Raw genomic sequence first — 16,949 nt, forward strand, 5'->3', positions numbered from 1 at the left:
AAATGAAGTGCAGCTGTTTCCTTCACTTCAGATGAATAATAAACTCGCCCTTCACCTTCCAGCCTCATTTAATCCCAGAATGTTTAGATTTAATTCACTAAAACAGGAACTTCTGGTTCATTTCCCAGAAAAATAGTTTCATGTCTGGAGAGAAAAAACTTGAAGAGTGAGAAACTAAACTTTATTTATTCAGTTTAGTTTTTACCAAACAAAATTAAACAGCAATAACCAAACATCAGAAATCAGTTTTATATTTTAATATATTTAATTTGACAGTTTATTGGTTCCAGAAAACAACAAACCAGTAAATGTCTAAATGTAGAATTTATTAAGCCAGTTACATTCCCAGTAAGACACTGGGAGGCTTACTGGGTTTAAAACAGGAAGAGAGATGAAACAAGAAGAGCCGAGTTCAGAAACGTCTGAGGCAGAGACGGCTGGTGAAGATGATGAAGATGATGATGACTCCGTCCTCCATTTTCCTTCAGACCACCAGCTGAGGACAAACAGAAACCAAACCTGAAAACGACTCCAGAGAAACGAGACGGGCCAGAACCGGGTAACAGAACCGGGTCCACTAAGAACCGGGTAACAGAACCGGGTCCACTAAGAACCGGGTAACAGAACAAATTTTCTAAATCTTTTGATAATAATGTGATTAAATATCAGGAAGTTCTTTAAACCGTTAAAATAGAAACGGCTGTAAAATCTGGACATGAATCTTCAGTTATTCTGATTGGAGGAAAAGTTTTGTATTTATTTCGTTTTTTATTTTTCCTCCTGATTCTTGTCTTCTTCCTCCAGGGTAAGGTGTGTCAGTGCAGCCTTTGGACACCAGGGGGCGGTGTTCTCCAGGCGTGAACACCTGCTCTGTTTCAGGTAAACTTCTTTGTTGTTAAATGATGTCGACTCACCTGCGTTTCCTCCTTCCTGCCCTTGTTGCCATCAAATTACAGCGCGTCTCCCAGACCAAAGCATCCTTCATCTCCTCCTTTCTTCTTCTCCTCCTGCTGCGGCTGCTGCGGCTGCTGCGGCTGCTGCGGCTGCTGCGGCTTCTGCGGCTGCTGCGGCTGCTGCGGCTGTTGCGGCTGCTGCGGCTGCTGCGGCTGCTTTGGTCCCTTTTTTCCGCCCACGAACTCATCCACCTTTTGCTCCACAAACTCACCTGCAGAAGAAGCAAGAGACGAGTTCTGACTTGATTATACTGAAAGATCCTCCTGGTAAATCTGATCGCAGGTTAATTAAAGACGCCACAGGAATTTTCCTCAGCTGTGGGCGGAGCTCCGCCCCCTCCAGGTGGAGCTCCGCCCCGTCCAGGCGGAGCTCCGCCCCCTCCAGGTGGAGCTCTGCCTGGGTGGAAAGCCGCCTGACGGTGAAAATGTTCTGAATGTTCTGGTTGGTGGTTTCAGCTGAACCTGCACCGGGTTTTAAACCGTCAGCGGCAGTGAGGATGAACAGTGGGCTGGTTTCTATCAGCCTGAAAGGTCAGAGTTCATCTTCTCCTCAGACCGATTCAACTTCCTGTTGGAATTTCAGATGAATATTCTGGTTTTCTTGTTGAGTTTGAATCATTTTTATGGTGAATTTAAAGACCAAAACATGTTCATAAATATACAATAAATAAATGTGAAGTTAAAACGTTTGTGCTTTTAGGTTTTCTTTGTTTTTTGAGAAATGTTTGTATTTTTCAGGTGATCATTTCATAAATGTTTTATTGATGTGTTTGACTTCCTACAAAATCTGTTCAATTTAAATAATTAGTTCAGGCTTCTGGGAAATAAAGAGCAAATTATCATAGAGAATTTTTAACTTGTTTGGAATAATTATTTCCACTAATCATCCAATCAGTAAAGATTAATACTAATAACCTTTACTGACTGACTTCTTTTACTAAGAAATAAGAAACTAAGAAGCATATTTGTCCAAAAGACTAAAACTAGAAGTGCGGACGTTACAGCTCCGGTCAGAACCGAACCGACCCGGTTCTGTCAGCGTTCTCCTTCATTTAGCTCAGACACTGAGGAACAAAAGGCCGTTTGGTCAGAACCAGACGGCAAACAGTAAATATCAGGAGATCCTTCAGACCAGATGCAGCTGCAGCTTTGACCTTTGACCTTGTAGTTTGAGGTTTGTTATTGACAGAAAGCTTCAAGGTCAAAGCAACTCAGATCTCAAATCCAAAAAGTTCTGGAACGAAACATCTGAAAAAAAAGTTTCCTAAAGCAGCTCCTGTAAATACATATTAAAGAATTTAACATTTATTTTTATTTAATTCGCTCTATTAGTTATTTAACTTCATATCAAACTTCATATTGGTTTGTTGTGACGGAGGAATCACATTTCCTGATGTTTGGAGGGATAACAGAGCAAAGCAGCTGAAGATTAATGTTGCAGATTTTATTGATGTGAATTAGAAATTTATCAGCTTTTGTCTCTTTTCCTCCATTTTTATTGACTAAATATAAAAACTTAATCCGTTTTTAACCTGATCAAATCAACCTTTAGCATAAAACCAATGAGGAAACAAAAACATTCTTGGAATAAAATAAAGTGAGTTTTGTTTGAGACTCACCTGCTTTCTGCCCGGCAACTTTGGCGAAATCGTCGCCTCCAGCGGCTTTTTTCAGGAAGTTCATGTCTGCTGCAGGCTGATCGGTGATTATCGGTGATTATCGGTCAGGAAGTGATCAGTGATCAGTGATCGCTGTGCTGCTGGCTCTGGATCAGCTCAGTCTCTTATACCTGGTGGCGACGCCTCGCCGGGGAATTGGGCGTGTTTCTGTCGGACCCGTCAGACCGGCTTGGCTGCAGAGTCAGAGCTGAATTTATGTTCCTGTTCTTTGCCTGCAGCTAAACCACCGGAGATAATTGCTGTGAGGCGAAGAGGGAAGACGCTGAGTCACCCGCTCAGGAATGACAAGAGGCGCAGAAACTCTGACCGGGTCCAGCCCGGAGAACCAGCCGGTTCGGTTCCCGGTACGATCATCATCATCACACCTCCAGCCAGGTGGAGTCAGGTCAGATGTTTTTACAGACGCAGCTGCTCCACCCTGATGATGATGATGATGATGATGATGATCCTTTCAGGTGGCTCTGCTCTCTGATTGGCTGTGAGCAGCAGGTATTGCTGCAGGGTAAGGTGTGTATTTACTGTCTCTATCTGCTGTATCAAACAAACAAGCAAATTTGCTTGGCGTTGCTATGGTAACGGCCCCAATAGACACTGAAAGCCTCCGTCTGGTTCTTCACATGTTTTATACCAAAATCTGATCTTTATGTCTGTCAGGTTTTAAGGAAATGTTTACCATCTTTTTACAAAACATAAATAATTTGATATGAAAACATGAATTTGATCAAACTTCCTGATCAAATTCATGTTTGATTTTATTTCATTATTGTAGTCATTTTACTACATTCTCGTTATTATTCTGTTATCCGAGTTTCTAGTTTTGTGTCTATTTTGTTGTTTTAAACTGAATATGCTTTATGGCCGTCTTGCTGCTAACAGCTAACAGTGTTTCAGTGCAGAGGAACGATCTGAGAGGAGGAGCTGCGCCTCGGAGGCGGGGCTACGGCCACTCAGCCCTTTAGCAGCTAACTGGTTGCCATGGAGATTAAAGAATTTCTCAAACATATATGAAAGAATCAACGCAACACAGCAGGTATGTTTTTGATGAGAGAAAAACATTGTAACATGATGAAGTTGATTTTACATAAAACTGCCCCTTTAAAATTCCAGCTCTGTGATTTGGGTCAAATTCAGGAACCAAAATGTTTGGTTCATAACTGGCAGCAGCAAAATCACCAAAAAGCCCCGAGATAGAAAAATTAATCAGCTGCTTCCTGAAGCCTGTGGAGTTCCTGTCTGTAAGGATAACAATGTAGATTTGTCATTTTTGCAGTCAAACATGTTTTATCTGTAATTATTATGGATCTGATTAGTTTGTAACACAAACAAACTAGAAAAAAATTCCTGATTTTCCTTATTTTTATGTAAATATGGAGTGTTGAAGGTATGAACTGGGAAATGAAATAATAACTGTAGGTTAAAATCTTGTTTATTTCAAATTAGTTAAGAAAGAAATAAAACACAAAACAGTTTTTCCTGTCAGGTTTTCCAGTGTTGATCCAAACTGCAGACAGTCAAAACTTCGTCATCAGTGACGCTCTGATGACAGATAATCCTCTGCTATTCACCGATCGCATGACCGAAATATAATCACCGATACATAAACTCCTCTGGACGCGACAGGATGAGTGTGACTGTGCTTTGAGAAAACAAACTTAATCCGGCCAACAGAATATATTAGTGATGAACAGCAGCAGTGATCAGACGGGCCTCAGAGTGCAGCGGATGTCAGGCTGAATTTACAAGTTTAGGGGCTTGTAAAGATGATTAGCCACAGTGTGTACGTAGTTAAAAAACTCTGAACTGCTTCATGTCTTTGTGAGCTAAAACATAAACTAGCTTAAAGATGCACATAGCATCAGTAAAAGCACAAACCTGTAAATGTGTCATATGAGCAGGTACTGGTGTAAACTGAAGTACTGAGTTAGTTTTATTCAAGCTGAGCTACAGAAGACACATGTGGTATAATTCATCTAGGACTCGTAAAAGTGCATTTTACAAGTTATAGGGTCCAATATGAGTAGGACCACAGATATGACCATAGACCAATAGGACCATGTCTGTGGTCAGTAGGTCAGTAGGTCAATAGGGAAAGACATGCAGCAAATGTCTTCAGGTCTGGACTCCAAACTGTGACGATGGCGTCTTGGACTAAGGCCGCCGCCGCCGCCGCCGCCGCCGCCGCCGCCGCCGCCGCCGCCGCCGCCGCCCATGGTGCTTTGCTTTTAATTCACATTCAGTTTGTTGTTGTGCGTCTATAGGAGAAGATCAAAGGAAGTTACCTTTTCATTGTTTTCACAAAACTGTAGTCTCAAATTGATTGTGACCCCATTTAAAGCGTCGCTACAGAATGAGACCAAAGCAAAGGCGTAACCCTGAAATCAAGACCAGGAAACCCCAGGAGACGTCCTTCTGAGGCAGCTCCATGTTTTTAACTGTCATTGTTATTATGCTGTTATGAGATGTGGTTTTATTTTTCTGTTATTTGGGTGAAACAATTTGTGAACTTTGTTGCAATGTTTCTGTTGCTACTAAATAGAAACCGTAGTTTAGGAGCTGATTAGCTGGAAGAGACAAGTTTTCAAGGTGCTGCTACTCATTTAGTTTTTTCAAGACTTTGCCTGAGGTGGACTCATTCCCTTTTATAAGCAGTTACTGAGATAAGCTATTTTGTTATTTTGAACTTTCTTGTTTTATTTCCATTGTGTAGAAATTCGTGTTTCAGTGGCAAATGTCATTTTGTACAGTTCCATGGTGGAGTTTAAAGAAGTCAAGAATAAAAATGGCCGTTATGATGTGAACCTTGGTGGAAGTGATGATGTTGGTTCCACAGGCTGACATCTGGACCGAGCAGCAGAACCGCCTGGATCAGGTCCAAACACCAGATGCAGTCAGGTGGGTCAGTTTGGACCTTCTTATTAATCATTTCATGAGTTGTACTTTTTACTGCCAAGGAAATTTCAGATGTTTTAAAGCAAAACTGTGTTGATTGTTAAGAAATGGGCTGAATTTGAAAGATCAAATTTACTTAAGGTTCAAATGAATATTCTGATAATCGGGTTCTGTGTCTCTTACTGATCCATAGGATAAATTAGATTCAGACATTTTTATTTTTCTTCTTGACCATCAGTGAGATTCCTGTTTGTTTGATTTTTGATTGGGTGTTTTTCCAGGATGGACTCCGTCATGTCGGCGTCCGGATGCTACAGGTAAGAAGTTCCTTTACAGGAGATTAGAAAAGTTCAAATGATGGAGTCACTCTGAGCTGGATGTGGGACTGGGGTCGTCTGGAGGGGCCTGGTTGACCTTTTGACCTTTATCCTTTCATTAATATCTTCAAAGCCAAAGCAGCACAAACAAAAAGTTTTGTTCATTTTTATTTTCAAACAAACATTTGACATGAATTTTGTCTGATTTGCAGAAGGTGGGGGCGACTTCCCTCAGGTATCGACACCAAACTGTGGCAGTTTTCCTTTGTGATGCTTTTTGTTTTACTGCAGCTTCTTTCGGTTCTCGTTTGTTTCCCTTCGTTCTCCTCTGCAGGAGCTGAAAAGATTTCTCTGCTGGGTTAATTGGCCTTAAACCTGCCACTGCTGATGAAGCCCTTTGTTTGGTTGGTTTGTGTTTTGGGTCATTGTCCTGCTGCATGATAACATTATGACACATTTATCATAATGTGTGGTCCAGCTCTGAACCATCAGCGTTAAACACGACACACCTCAGTCACACCTTCCAAGAGTTTCGCTGACTTGGAAAATGGTTTTGTTCAAACAAAGTTTGTCCCGAGTTATTTAACACATCTTCATGTAACAACCAGGAAATAAAGGCTGAGCTCTTATTCTCATAGTTTGACCTCAAACCAAAAGGTCTGATGGATGGATGTCTTGCTGTTCCAATAATTTTGTGTGTCTGATACTGGTAATAATAGTAATAATAATAATTATTGGTTAAATAAGGTGACCTTTATTTAACCTTTATTTAACCTTTATTTAACCAGGTCTGCCTCGCTGGGATCAGATGAGTCCTGGCCGGTTCTGGTCACTTCTTATGGACCGTCTGGAAACTGAGCTCCTGTCAATGTGAGGAAATGAAACAGAAAACCTTCAGATGGATTTTAAACTCTTTATTTCTTGTAGTTTATAAAAGATTCAACCAGCTGAGCCTGAATCAGAGTAAACTCCATCAGTCTGTTTCTGTTTCAGTGAAGCTTCATGCATTAGAGCCGGATCAGGGGGCGGGGCTTACAGGTAGACAGCACAGGTGAGCAGCAGGAGTTCAATACATCCACTCCAATGAGCCAATCATCTGAAAGCACGAAATCATCCAAGCATAACCAGGAGGGAAACCATGTAACCATGGCAACAAGGCAGTCAGAGCTCTGATTGGTTAATGAGGTTAACGATGCAGAGGAGGAACAGCTGATTAGCAGGTTAGCTTTGAGTTTCTTCTTCTCTCCTCTGTGACGGCGGCTTGCTGTCTGGGAGAAACAAAAAGAAGAATTTAGAAGAAACTTCATGAATTTTACTTGAATCTTAAATGAGATAAAAACCAGAATCTGTTTAATTTACTGAGTTTGTGCTCAGAAGCAACGAGTGACTGAGTTCATAAGGTCTCAGACTTTTAAATATAAATTTATAAACAGCACTTAAACAATACTGCATGTTTAAAACAGATCAACTTGTTTTCTACACAGGTTTCCTAATCTGCAAACAGTCATTGGATGGAAACTTTATTAAAAGAGAGACAAATTAAAATGAACGTTTGTCTCACACACTGAGTTTTTATGAAACAACGGTTCACCACCTGAGATCAGAAACTTTCTCTGGCCGAATGACATCAGAGTCAAAACAGAAACTATTCTGGCATTGGTCTGAAACTGAGCGAAAACTACAAAACATCCAAAGAAAAACTGACAGACCATAATGAGGCTCAAAGGAAGAAGACCTGGTGAAGGCCTGGTGAAGGCCTGGTGAAGGCCTGGTGAAGGCTTTCAAAAGGCCTTCACCAGGCCTTCACCAGGCCTTCATCAGGCCTTCACCAGGCCTTCACCAGGCCTTCATCAGGCCTTCACCATCCCTTCACCAGGCCTTCACCAGGTCTTCACCAGGTCTTCACCAGGCCTTCACCAGGCCTTCATCAGGCCTTCACCATCCCTTCACCAGGCCTTCACCATCCCTTCACCAGGCCTTCACCAGGCCTTCACCAGGCCTTCATCAGGCCTTCACCATCCCTTCACCAGGCCTTCACCAGGTCTTCACCAGGTCTTCACCAGGCCTTCACCAGGCCTTCATCAGGCCTTCATCAGGCCTTCACCAGGCCTTCACCAGGCCTTCACCAGGTCTTCACCAGGTCTTCACCAGGCCTTCACCAGGCCTTCACCAGGCCTTCATCAGGCCTTCATCAGGCCTTCACCAGGCCTTCACCAGGCCTTCATCAGGCCTTCATCAGGCCTTCACCAGGCCTTCACCAGGCCTTCATCAGGCCTTCACCAGGTCTTCACCAGGTCTTCACCAGGCCTTCACCAGGCCTTCATCAGGCCTTCATCAGGCCTTCACCAGGCCTTCACCAGGCCTTCATCAGGCCTTCACCAGGCCTTCACCAGGTCTTCACCAGGTCTTCACCAGGCCTTCACCAGGCCTTCATCAGGCCTTCACCAGGCCTTCACCAGGTCTTCATCAGGCCTTCACCAGGCCTTCATCAGGCCTTCACCATGAAGGCCTGATGAAGGCCCCTCCCTCCACCAGGCTGGCCCCCTGAATCAGTTACTTGACATGTTCACTGAATCTATAAAAACAAAAAAATAACCCAGTCGGACATTTCCTCATGTTTCTGTCTGGGATCGTACAGTGCCCTCTAGTGGTGACCTTTGTAACGGCACTTTGGACAGCTTATGTAATACCAAATTTAAAGTCTTTGATATTCTGCTGTCCCCAAAGTAGTTCACCTAATCAGAATGAATAAATAAATTAATATGCAAACTAACTTTCTCCTGTTATTTATTAAACTCATTTATTTGAGGAGTTTCTCACCTACTGAGCTGCAGGTTCAGGCTGATCTGCTGCTTTAGGGACTGCAGTCTGTTCAGGAGACAGAGAGCAGGTCGTCATCATCATCATCATCATCATCATCATCATTATCATCATCATCATCATCATCATGACTGAATCAGTTTGTTAGTTTTATTAGTGGAACTGATGGAGACAAATGAAGCAGAAATATGTTGATTAAAACTATTCTCTGTAATTCAGCATTAATTTTAATAGAGCAGGAAAGTAAAAACATCTCAGCTACAATATATATATATTATATATCTATAAAGATATATATACTGATATGGCAACAGATCCAATTTCTGTGTCATTCCTTAGACACTGGAAGTAAAGGAAACGTGTAAACTGCGAATTTTAACAAAAAATTCTTTATCTGTAAAAAAATAGCGAAAAATACAAAAATGACGATACATCAGTTTAACACTTCCAAAACATAAACAGCTTACACGGTCAAAAACTGTGTTGCTCCGTGTCTTGGTAATCCGTCAAGCTTTTCTAATACAATATATGGCCCGACAGGAAGCAAGCCTTTCAAAATAAAGCTAAATTTCACGATAAAAATGGCCTGAACAAATATCAGTCTTCTTACTAAATATAATAAAATAAAAAACAAACCATCATACAAATAACTTAAATATTTCCTATTTATGGCTCTAACATAAACAATAGATATGTTTTCTTACAATCTGTTTTATAATTTTATTTTTATAAGCTGTTTAATTACAGCTTATAAAAATGACAAGATGACTAAAACTGGTTGCTATTATGAATTATGATCAGTTAAATCCACCCAATAATTTGGTCTTCTGTTAGATAAATGATGAGTTTTAAGAGCATAAAGTGTCATGCTGCGTCACAGCAGCCCAACCAATCAGGCACCTGCTCTCCTGCTGGCCCCGCCTCCTCCTGAATCAGCCAATCAGAGATTTACCAACAAAAGAAAACATTTTTAAAAACTTACATGGCAGAAATTATATCAGGAATTAATCATTCAAAAATAGATTAATATAATTGATAACTTTAAAATATATATATTTTAAAAATTAAAATGAAATAGATGAAGATTTTTTGTTTTAGGTTTACTGTTCACCGATGTGACGTCACTCACCGTCTGGACCAATCCGCTCGCCAGCGCCGCGTTCTCCACGCTCTCCACCGTCGCCTGGGCAACCTCGTTGGCCCCGGCAACCGCAGTGTCGGCAACAACGTTGGCCTGTTCAGTGGATTTCTGAGCAACTGGGCAACAGAAACCAGCAACATTTAAAACATGAAATATTTTAATCTGAGTTTAACAGAAACATTTACAGCTTTAAACGACCTGATCAACTCAGAGATCTGAGCAACTTGGGGGACAACGTGTCCATCTGGGGGACAACGTGTCCATCTGGAGGGACAACGTGTCCATTTGGGGGACAACGTGTCCATCTGGAGGACATCGTGTCCATCTGGAGGGACAACATGTCCATCTGGGGGCAACGTGTCCATCTGGAGGACAACGTGTCCATTTGGGGGACAACGTGTCCATCTGGGGGACAACGTGTCCATCTGGAGGGACAACGTGTCCATTTGGGGGACAACGTGTCCATCTGGAGGACATCGTGTCCATCTGGAGGGACAACATGTCCATCTGGGGGCAACGTGTCCATCTGGAGGACAACGTGTCCATTTGGGGGACAACGTGTCCATCTGGGGGACAACATGTCCATCTGGAGGACATCGTGTCCATCTGGAGGGACAACATGTCCATCTGGAGGACAACGTGTCCATCTGGGGGACAACGTGTCCATCTGGGGGGACAACATGTCCATCTGGGGGCAACGTGTCCATCTGGAGGACATCGTGTCCATCTGGGGGGACAACATGTCCATCTGGAGGGACATCATGTCCATCTGGAGGACATCATGTCCATCTGGGGGGACATCGTGTCCATCTGGGGGACAACGTGTCCATCTGGAGGACATCGTGTCCATCTGGGGGACATCGTGTCCATCTGGGGGACAACGTGTCCATCTGGAGGACATCGTGTCCATCTGGGGGACAACGTGTCCATCTGGGGGGACAACATGTCCATCTGGGGGGACAACATGTCCATCTGGGGGACATCATGTCCATCTGGAGGACAACGTGTCCATCTGGAGGACAACGTGTCCATCTGGGGGACAACGTGTCCATCTGGGGGGACAACATGTCCATCTGGGGGGACAACATGTCCATCTGGGGGACAACGTGTCCATCTGGAGGACATCGTGTCCATCTGGGGGGACAACGTGTCCATCTGGGAGGACATCGTGTCCATCTGGAGGACAACGTGTCCAACCTTTAACTTCCTGGTTGATGTCTCTAGATGTTGCTTCCATATTTCTACCTAAGGTTTTTCCCTCCTGCAGTGAACAGCCCTCAGCATGATGCTGCCTCCTCCATGCTTCACAGCTGGAACCTGAACTTGAACCAGATGACGGACGTCAGAGTTTCTGCTCAGATTTTTCCATTATTTCACAGAAGGAAGCAGAAAGTTTGAGATTTTACCCTGAAATACGAATCAGGTGCTAAAAATGTTTAGCATTTAGAGAAAATGAATGTTAATAATTAAAACTGTTTAAAAATATGAAATATTTGTTGTGTAAGGACAAACAATAAGGAAGACGTTTATATGTTTAAAATGTGTAAATATTTGTTTTTCTGTGGATTTACTACTGAGCATGTTTATAAACTAAAATATTATTTTATTTGAATTAAATGTTTTTGATTATTTAATGACTAATTCTAAGATTGATGTGGAAACAACAGAACTTTGTGAACAAAAATTAAATTGATTAAACTTGTATTTATTGAACTAGTTTAACCTGAGAGGTAAAATAATAATATAATATTATATTATTTTTACAAACAGGAAGCAGGAAAACATGAAATAATAGAAATAAATGATTAATTTCTGATCATTGTCTGACCTGTGTTCACGCTCGTCACCATTCCCTCCATCGTCTTGTTTCCTGGAAAACATCAGAATCAGATTCAAAACATTTCACTGTAAAACTGAATTTAAATCTGAGTTTATTTATGTAGATTCATCTGGAGGAAGATCCTGATGTTCATCACATCAGCAGCTGAGCCCAGTCCAGTTCTGGTTCTGACCCAGTTCCACCTGCAGAATCATTCATTCATTCATTCATTCATTCATTCATTCAGCTGATCAGGTCTTTGAGTTTTTCAGTCTGAATTCAGAGATTTTTACAGAATCAGCAGCTGATTAAAGACTCCAGAGGAACTGCGGTCCAGGTTCTGTTCAGGTTCTGTTGGACCAGGACCAGGTTCTGTTCAGGTTCTGTTGGACCGGTCCGGGTTCTGGGTTTTTAGCTGGGTGTGTGTTATCGTGGGGCCGGTGGACCATGTGTCGGGTCGGACAGAACCGGTTCTGTCTGATTCCCGGTCAGCTGGTCTCTGTTTCCCAGCAGCAGCGCGAGGCGTTCAGGGGAATCTGAAAGATGAGCTTCTGATGAAGCAGGAAGTCGGAGATGATAAATATTTGATTATTTTCTGGTTTCATTTTATTTTATAAAACTAAATCGAAACTTTGATCTTTGGTGAAAATCTGAACTTTAAAATAAAATGACAGCAAACAGATGAAATGTTTTATTATTGTTACCCAAAGCAGAACATGAATTTTTCAGATAATTTAATAACCGCCTGCATGTTTCTGCAGCAGATTAATGAATAATAAATGAGCTGCAGTTTTTTTATGACTCTAAAAGCTGGAAGTTGTTTATACTCAAACCAGGAATGGCTGGTCTGACTTTGGGCTTTTAATTTGAAAAATCTTTTGACGTTTTGCCTTCATTAAACAAAGCAGAACATGAATCAGGTCAAAGGTCAGATCAGAGCCTCACATCATGAAGAAATGATGAGGCAGAGTTAGAGATGAACTCTGGATTTATTAAATTAGTTTGAATATTATTTCCAGATATCAGATTAAATTTGTTTTATTTACTTCTTAAAGTTTTCTTCTTTATTTTCTGTTGCATTATTATGATTATCTTTCATTTACTTATTTTATAAATAAATAAATTATTTATTCATTTACTTATTTTATAAATAAATGAAACTGAATGAGTGGAAACTTCAGGTTGAATCAGATTCAGTGAATCTGATGAAACTGAAAACATTCATGTTTTTACAGTGTATTAATATTATTTATTAACATTTTGATGTTTTCCCTCTACATGATTTTATTATCTCATTAATTTTCCTCTCAGATGATGAAATAAACTCAATATTTTCCTGTGCAGATTTAAGCCGTCAGCCATGATGACTCGGCGTTTCCTCTCATCCTGTTGGATTTCATCTTTAATATTTTAACACTCAGCGTCTCTTTGTCTCCGTTTTAATCTTCTATGTTATATTTCATTTATTTTCTCCTGAATATATTTAATATTGGGACATTTGCTGGACGTTTTAATAATTTTCCTCTTTTATTTTGTTTTTCCTTCCATATTGAACGTGAAACAGATTTTAAATATTTCTCTGGATTTCCTCTAATGCTTTCATTTAGTTTTTATTTTCAGTCTTTTAAATTATTTTTAAGAGTTTAATAAATCTAGTTTTTCATCTTCTTGTTTTCTTCCTCTGATCTCCAATAATAAATTAATGTTAAATATTATTCATGTTTTAGTTTAATAATCTCCTTCAGTTTTTCATCCTTTATGCTACTTTAGCCGTTTTTCTCCAGATTTCACTGTAAGAAGTGACCCTGTCAGGGTCAAAGGTCACGGTGGTCTTACCCACATACACGACCCCGTCCTTGGTCTTGGTGGCGGCCTCGCCCACGCCGGCCTTGGTCTTCTCAGCGGCGGCGACCACGCCGTCCTTGGCCATGGAGAATCCCTTCCTCAGAGCGTCCATGATGAAGATGATGAAGATGAAGATCCTGCCTCTGTCCTCTGATCCGTCCTCTGATCCGTCCTCCGTCCTCTGCTGCGTCCGTCTCCGTCTGCCTGCGATCCTCCTGCAGGAGGCGGAGCGTCGGGCAGGGAGGAGTCGACACGGAGGCTCCAGCAGGACGAGGATTCAGATTCCAGGAACTTCCAGAACTGAAAAACGTTTTATGGACATTTATTGATGTTTGTGCAGAAACAAACAGCAGCAGAAGAACCGCAGCTCAGGAAGGTTCTGGTTCTGGTTCTGGTTCTGGTTCTGGTTCAGTAGGTGTGACCCTCCAGGATTTTCACATGGAGACACGAAGATGCTGCAACTCCCTGCAGACACGAACGTGTGAGCGACCCGCCCAGAGTCACACCATCATCATCATCATCAGGTCACATGATGCTGAGCAGAACCAGAACCACTGCTGCAGGTCCAGAAATCTGCTGGGGTCAGAACCGGGCGGTTCACACACACACACACACACACAACCCCCCCCCCCCCCCCCACACACACACACACACACACACGCACGCATGCACACACACACACCCACACACACACACACACATGAACGCACATGTTTGTGCAGCTAAACCTAAACCTAAACTAACCATTACATATCTAACCAACCAAAACTCAATTCACACCTTAGTCCTAAATCTGACCCCTGATCCAAAAACAGCGTTTCCCCTTGTGGGGCCCAGTGGGGCCCCACAACATACTATATGTCAGGAAAATGGTCCCCACAAGGTATTAGAAACAAACGCGCACGCACGCACACACACACACACACACACACACACACACACACACACACACACACACACACACACACACACTGAGTGACTCAGCAGAACACACTCTGCGCTCTGATTGGTCGATTATTTTTAGAGGCTTTTATTTCATTCCCCGTCCAAATGGACTGAAGGCAGCGTTATGGGATGCTGACAGTTACCATGGTGACGAGGCCGACCCATCATCTCTGATCAATACCGACCATCAGGCGTCTGAATCCGACCCGTTTAGCAGCTAAATATCGACCCAAATATGAATAAAAATGACAAAGTGTTTTACTAATAATTGCTCTACTTCATATTAACATTATATTATTATTAAACTTATTATTTTAACTTTTATAGTTTTAATCTAAATCATTTCTGAGCTCAGGAAAATATTCATATTTATTATCTATTACTGAACGTTTTTGTTTCTACTATTATTAAGATTAATTTAAAAGAGAAATAAAATAAGTAATAATTCATAAAGTTGATCATAATTCACTGAAGCTTAATGAGTTAATTATTCCTCCATGTTTCATTATAATGAACTATTAGATGTTATGTTGAAAATGATCTTTAGACCTAATAAAAAGTTAAAATGTTTGTTTGGATTCAGATTCTGTGATAAATGAAAAATGTTTTGGTTCTGTTTAAACCCAAATATCATTGAAATCTTTCATGTTTAGATTCTGTTTGGTCTTTTATTGTAATCTTGTGACTCCAGAGAGAAACTGAACATGAGACGATCAAAACATTCATAAATAAAATGTTTTGCAGAATCTGAGACTAAAACCAGACATTTATCATCCACAGAGAAGCAGTTCATGTCTCAGATCAGCTGAGTGAGGAAAGTCTCTGCTGCCTGCTAATGGGTCTCTGAGGGGGTCAAAGGTCAGGGGGCATTCCTACTGACTGCAGGCAAACCTGATGGGCCTCCAGAGGTTCTGCTGACTCATCAGAACCTTCAACAGGTCCAGAAAGGACAAACTCAGCCGGAGGGTCGATAAACTGCATGAACAGAACAATTCATCTGGATCACAGGCTGAGTCAGAACCAGAATTCTGCTCTGAGGTCCAATAACGTAAAATACAGTAAAGCAGAGAACAAAGTGGGTCCAGGAGGACCTGGAGGGTCCTGGAGGACCTGGAGGGTCCTGGAGGATCCTGGAGGACCTGGAGGGTCCTGGAGGATCCTGGAGGACCTGGAGGGTCCTGGAGGGTCCTGGAGGATCTGGAGGGTCCTGGAGGATCTGGAGGATCCTGGAGGATCTGGAGGGTCCTGGAGAATCCTGGAGGACCTCTTTGGGCACCACTGCAATAAAACAACTTTATTATTTATCTTAATAAATAATAATCAACTGATAAAATATTTTAAATTAAATGCAATAACTTTTATAGAAACATTTAATCTCCAGGTTCCTAAAAGTTTCAGTTATTAGAATATTTAAAGATGAACTAAAAACAGGAAACAGTTTAAACTGTGAAATAAAATCTAACCAGGAGGAGGTGCTGCCCCCTGCTGGTCAGACAACCAACATCACATCAGCCTTACCAGAACCACCAGCCGGACCCATTCTGTCTAAGAACCGATCATGTTTCAGTTCAGAGTCATAAAAAAATAATAAAAACGACTCAAATTAAAATTTACTTTCCAAGTTTAACATGTGAATAAAAAGGTAAAAGTTTAACATAAAAAATGTCCTTTTTATTTTTAATGTTAAGTTATGAATGAGTCAATAGATCTTCACTAACCTCTCAGACCAGCTTCATTAAATCGGACCTGGTTCTGGTTCTGGTTCTGTTGTCAGAATGAAATAATGAGACTAAAGCATCTGAACCTTTTAATTCCAACACAAATATAAAGATTAAAACACAAAACTGCTTGTCAGTGAGAATCAGAACCTCATTTCTTCTGATTCACAGAAACTAAAAACGATGATAGCGAATCTACTTCTCTGAAAATTTATGTTCAATAAAAACCTGAACACAAACAAAACTAAATGTTTGAGATTCATCCTGTTTGGATCAACTGGACTGAGCCAGAACCCAGAGTAAAATATTCATAACGCATTTCAGAAGTCATGTCATAAAAATCTGCATCACTGTTAGATAAGTTATTGTTTTAAAATAATTAGAAAATGTGACATCTAAGATGTTTTCCTTATTAAACAAGCAAAAAATTTTCATTTTTTGAAAAATGTGTCAAAATTTGGTAAAAATGTTGTTAAAAAAACAAACATGTATATTTCTTGTCTGTATTTTGTGATTCATGGGGAGCTGCAGCAACAGCGGCCTCCTGTGGTCAGAAAAGGAAGCGCTGAAATGAAAGCTCTGCTCTGAGACATGAAGACAAGGACAGTTTCTGTCCACAGGAGACACTGGGACTAACTGAAGCAGTGCATTATGGGAAAACATGGAGGCTGAAGCAGAAGAACGTTGAAGATCAAACTGGAGGAAATCAGAAGAACAAAGAACCAATCCTGAGGCTCAGGAAGTGACGTCACAGAGACAAACTCCCTCTTTGGTGTGTAATTATGTTTATGTTGTAATAAAGTCTCTTATTTGGTTGTTTTGT

The 16,949-nt window shown here is 41.2% G+C and overlaps 2 protein-coding genes across 6 annotated transcripts; both read right to left on the minus strand.

The window, feature by feature from the left end:
• Positions 1-242: 242 nt before the first annotated feature.
• On the minus strand, positions 243-2,711 carry LOC116734545 (coupling protein TraD-like). Its single transcript, XM_032586020.1, has 3 exons — positions 2,573-2,711; positions 915-1,165; positions 243-496 (listed from the first exon to the last, which is right to left on the minus strand). Exons 1-2 carry the CDS (start codon positions 2,634-2,636, stop codon positions 951-953), a joined length of 279 nt encoding a protein of 92 aa, XP_032441911.1. The 5' UTR covers positions 2,637-2,711; the 3' UTR covers positions 243-496; positions 915-950.
• A 4,026-nt stretch (positions 2,712-6,737) lies between these two features.
• Positions 6,738-13,662, minus strand: LOC116734544 (gamma-synuclein-like). Of its 5 annotated transcripts, none has more exons than XR_004342238.1 (7): positions 13,455-13,662; positions 11,628-11,669; positions 9,788-9,915; positions 8,659-8,706; positions 8,359-8,413; positions 7,548-7,595; positions 6,738-7,102 (listed from the first exon to the last, which is right to left on the minus strand). XR_004342238.1 is itself a non-coding variant. In XM_032586019.1 (5 exons), exons 1-4 carry the CDS (start codon positions 13,573-13,575, stop codon positions 8,659-8,661), a joined length of 339 nt encoding a protein of 112 aa, XP_032441910.1. In that variant the 5' UTR covers positions 13,576-13,662; the 3' UTR covers positions 6,738-7,102. The 5 variants fall into 5 exon arrangements, 2 of the variants coding, with proteins under 2 accessions (XP_032441910.1, XP_032441908.1); XR_004342236.1 differs by having other exon boundaries at positions 6,738-7,106; XR_004342237.1 differs by having other exon boundaries at positions 6,738-7,106; positions 7,548-7,606.
• Positions 13,663-16,949: the final 3,287 nt, after the last annotated feature.

This window comes from Xiphophorus hellerii, chromosome 15 (genome assembly GCF_003331165.1).
Source record: "Xiphophorus hellerii strain 12219 chromosome 15, Xiphophorus_hellerii-4.1, whole genome shotgun sequence".
Classification (NCBI taxonomy): domain Eukaryota; kingdom Metazoa; phylum Chordata; class Actinopteri; order Cyprinodontiformes; family Poeciliidae; genus Xiphophorus; species Xiphophorus hellerii.

What these genes read in the sequence shown, in the direction of transcription:
- LOC116734545 (XM_032586020.1), bottom strand. Translation starts at nt 2,636, where the DNA reads ATGAACTTCCTGAAAAAAGCCGCTGGAGGCGACGATTTCGCCAAAGTT. An exon ending in AGTTGCCGGGCAGAAAGCAG is followed by an intron (nt 1,166 to 2,572) that starts GTGAGTCTCAAA and finishes CTTCTTCTGCAG; the next exon opens with GTGAGTTTGTGGAGCAAAAG.
- LOC116734544 (XM_032586019.1), bottom strand. Translation starts at nt 13,575, where the DNA reads ATGGACGCTCTGAGGAAGGGATTCTCCATGGCCAAGGACGGCGTGGTC. An exon ending in GGACGGGGTCGTGTATGTGG is followed by an intron (nt 11,670 to 13,454) that starts GTAAGACCACCG and finishes GATGTTTTCCAG; the next exon opens with GAAACAAGACGATGGAGGGA. An exon ending in CGAGCGGATTGGTCCAGACG is followed by an intron (nt 8,707 to 9,787) that starts GTGAGTGACGTC and finishes TCTCCTGAACAG; the next exon opens with ACTGCAGTCCCTAAAGCAGC.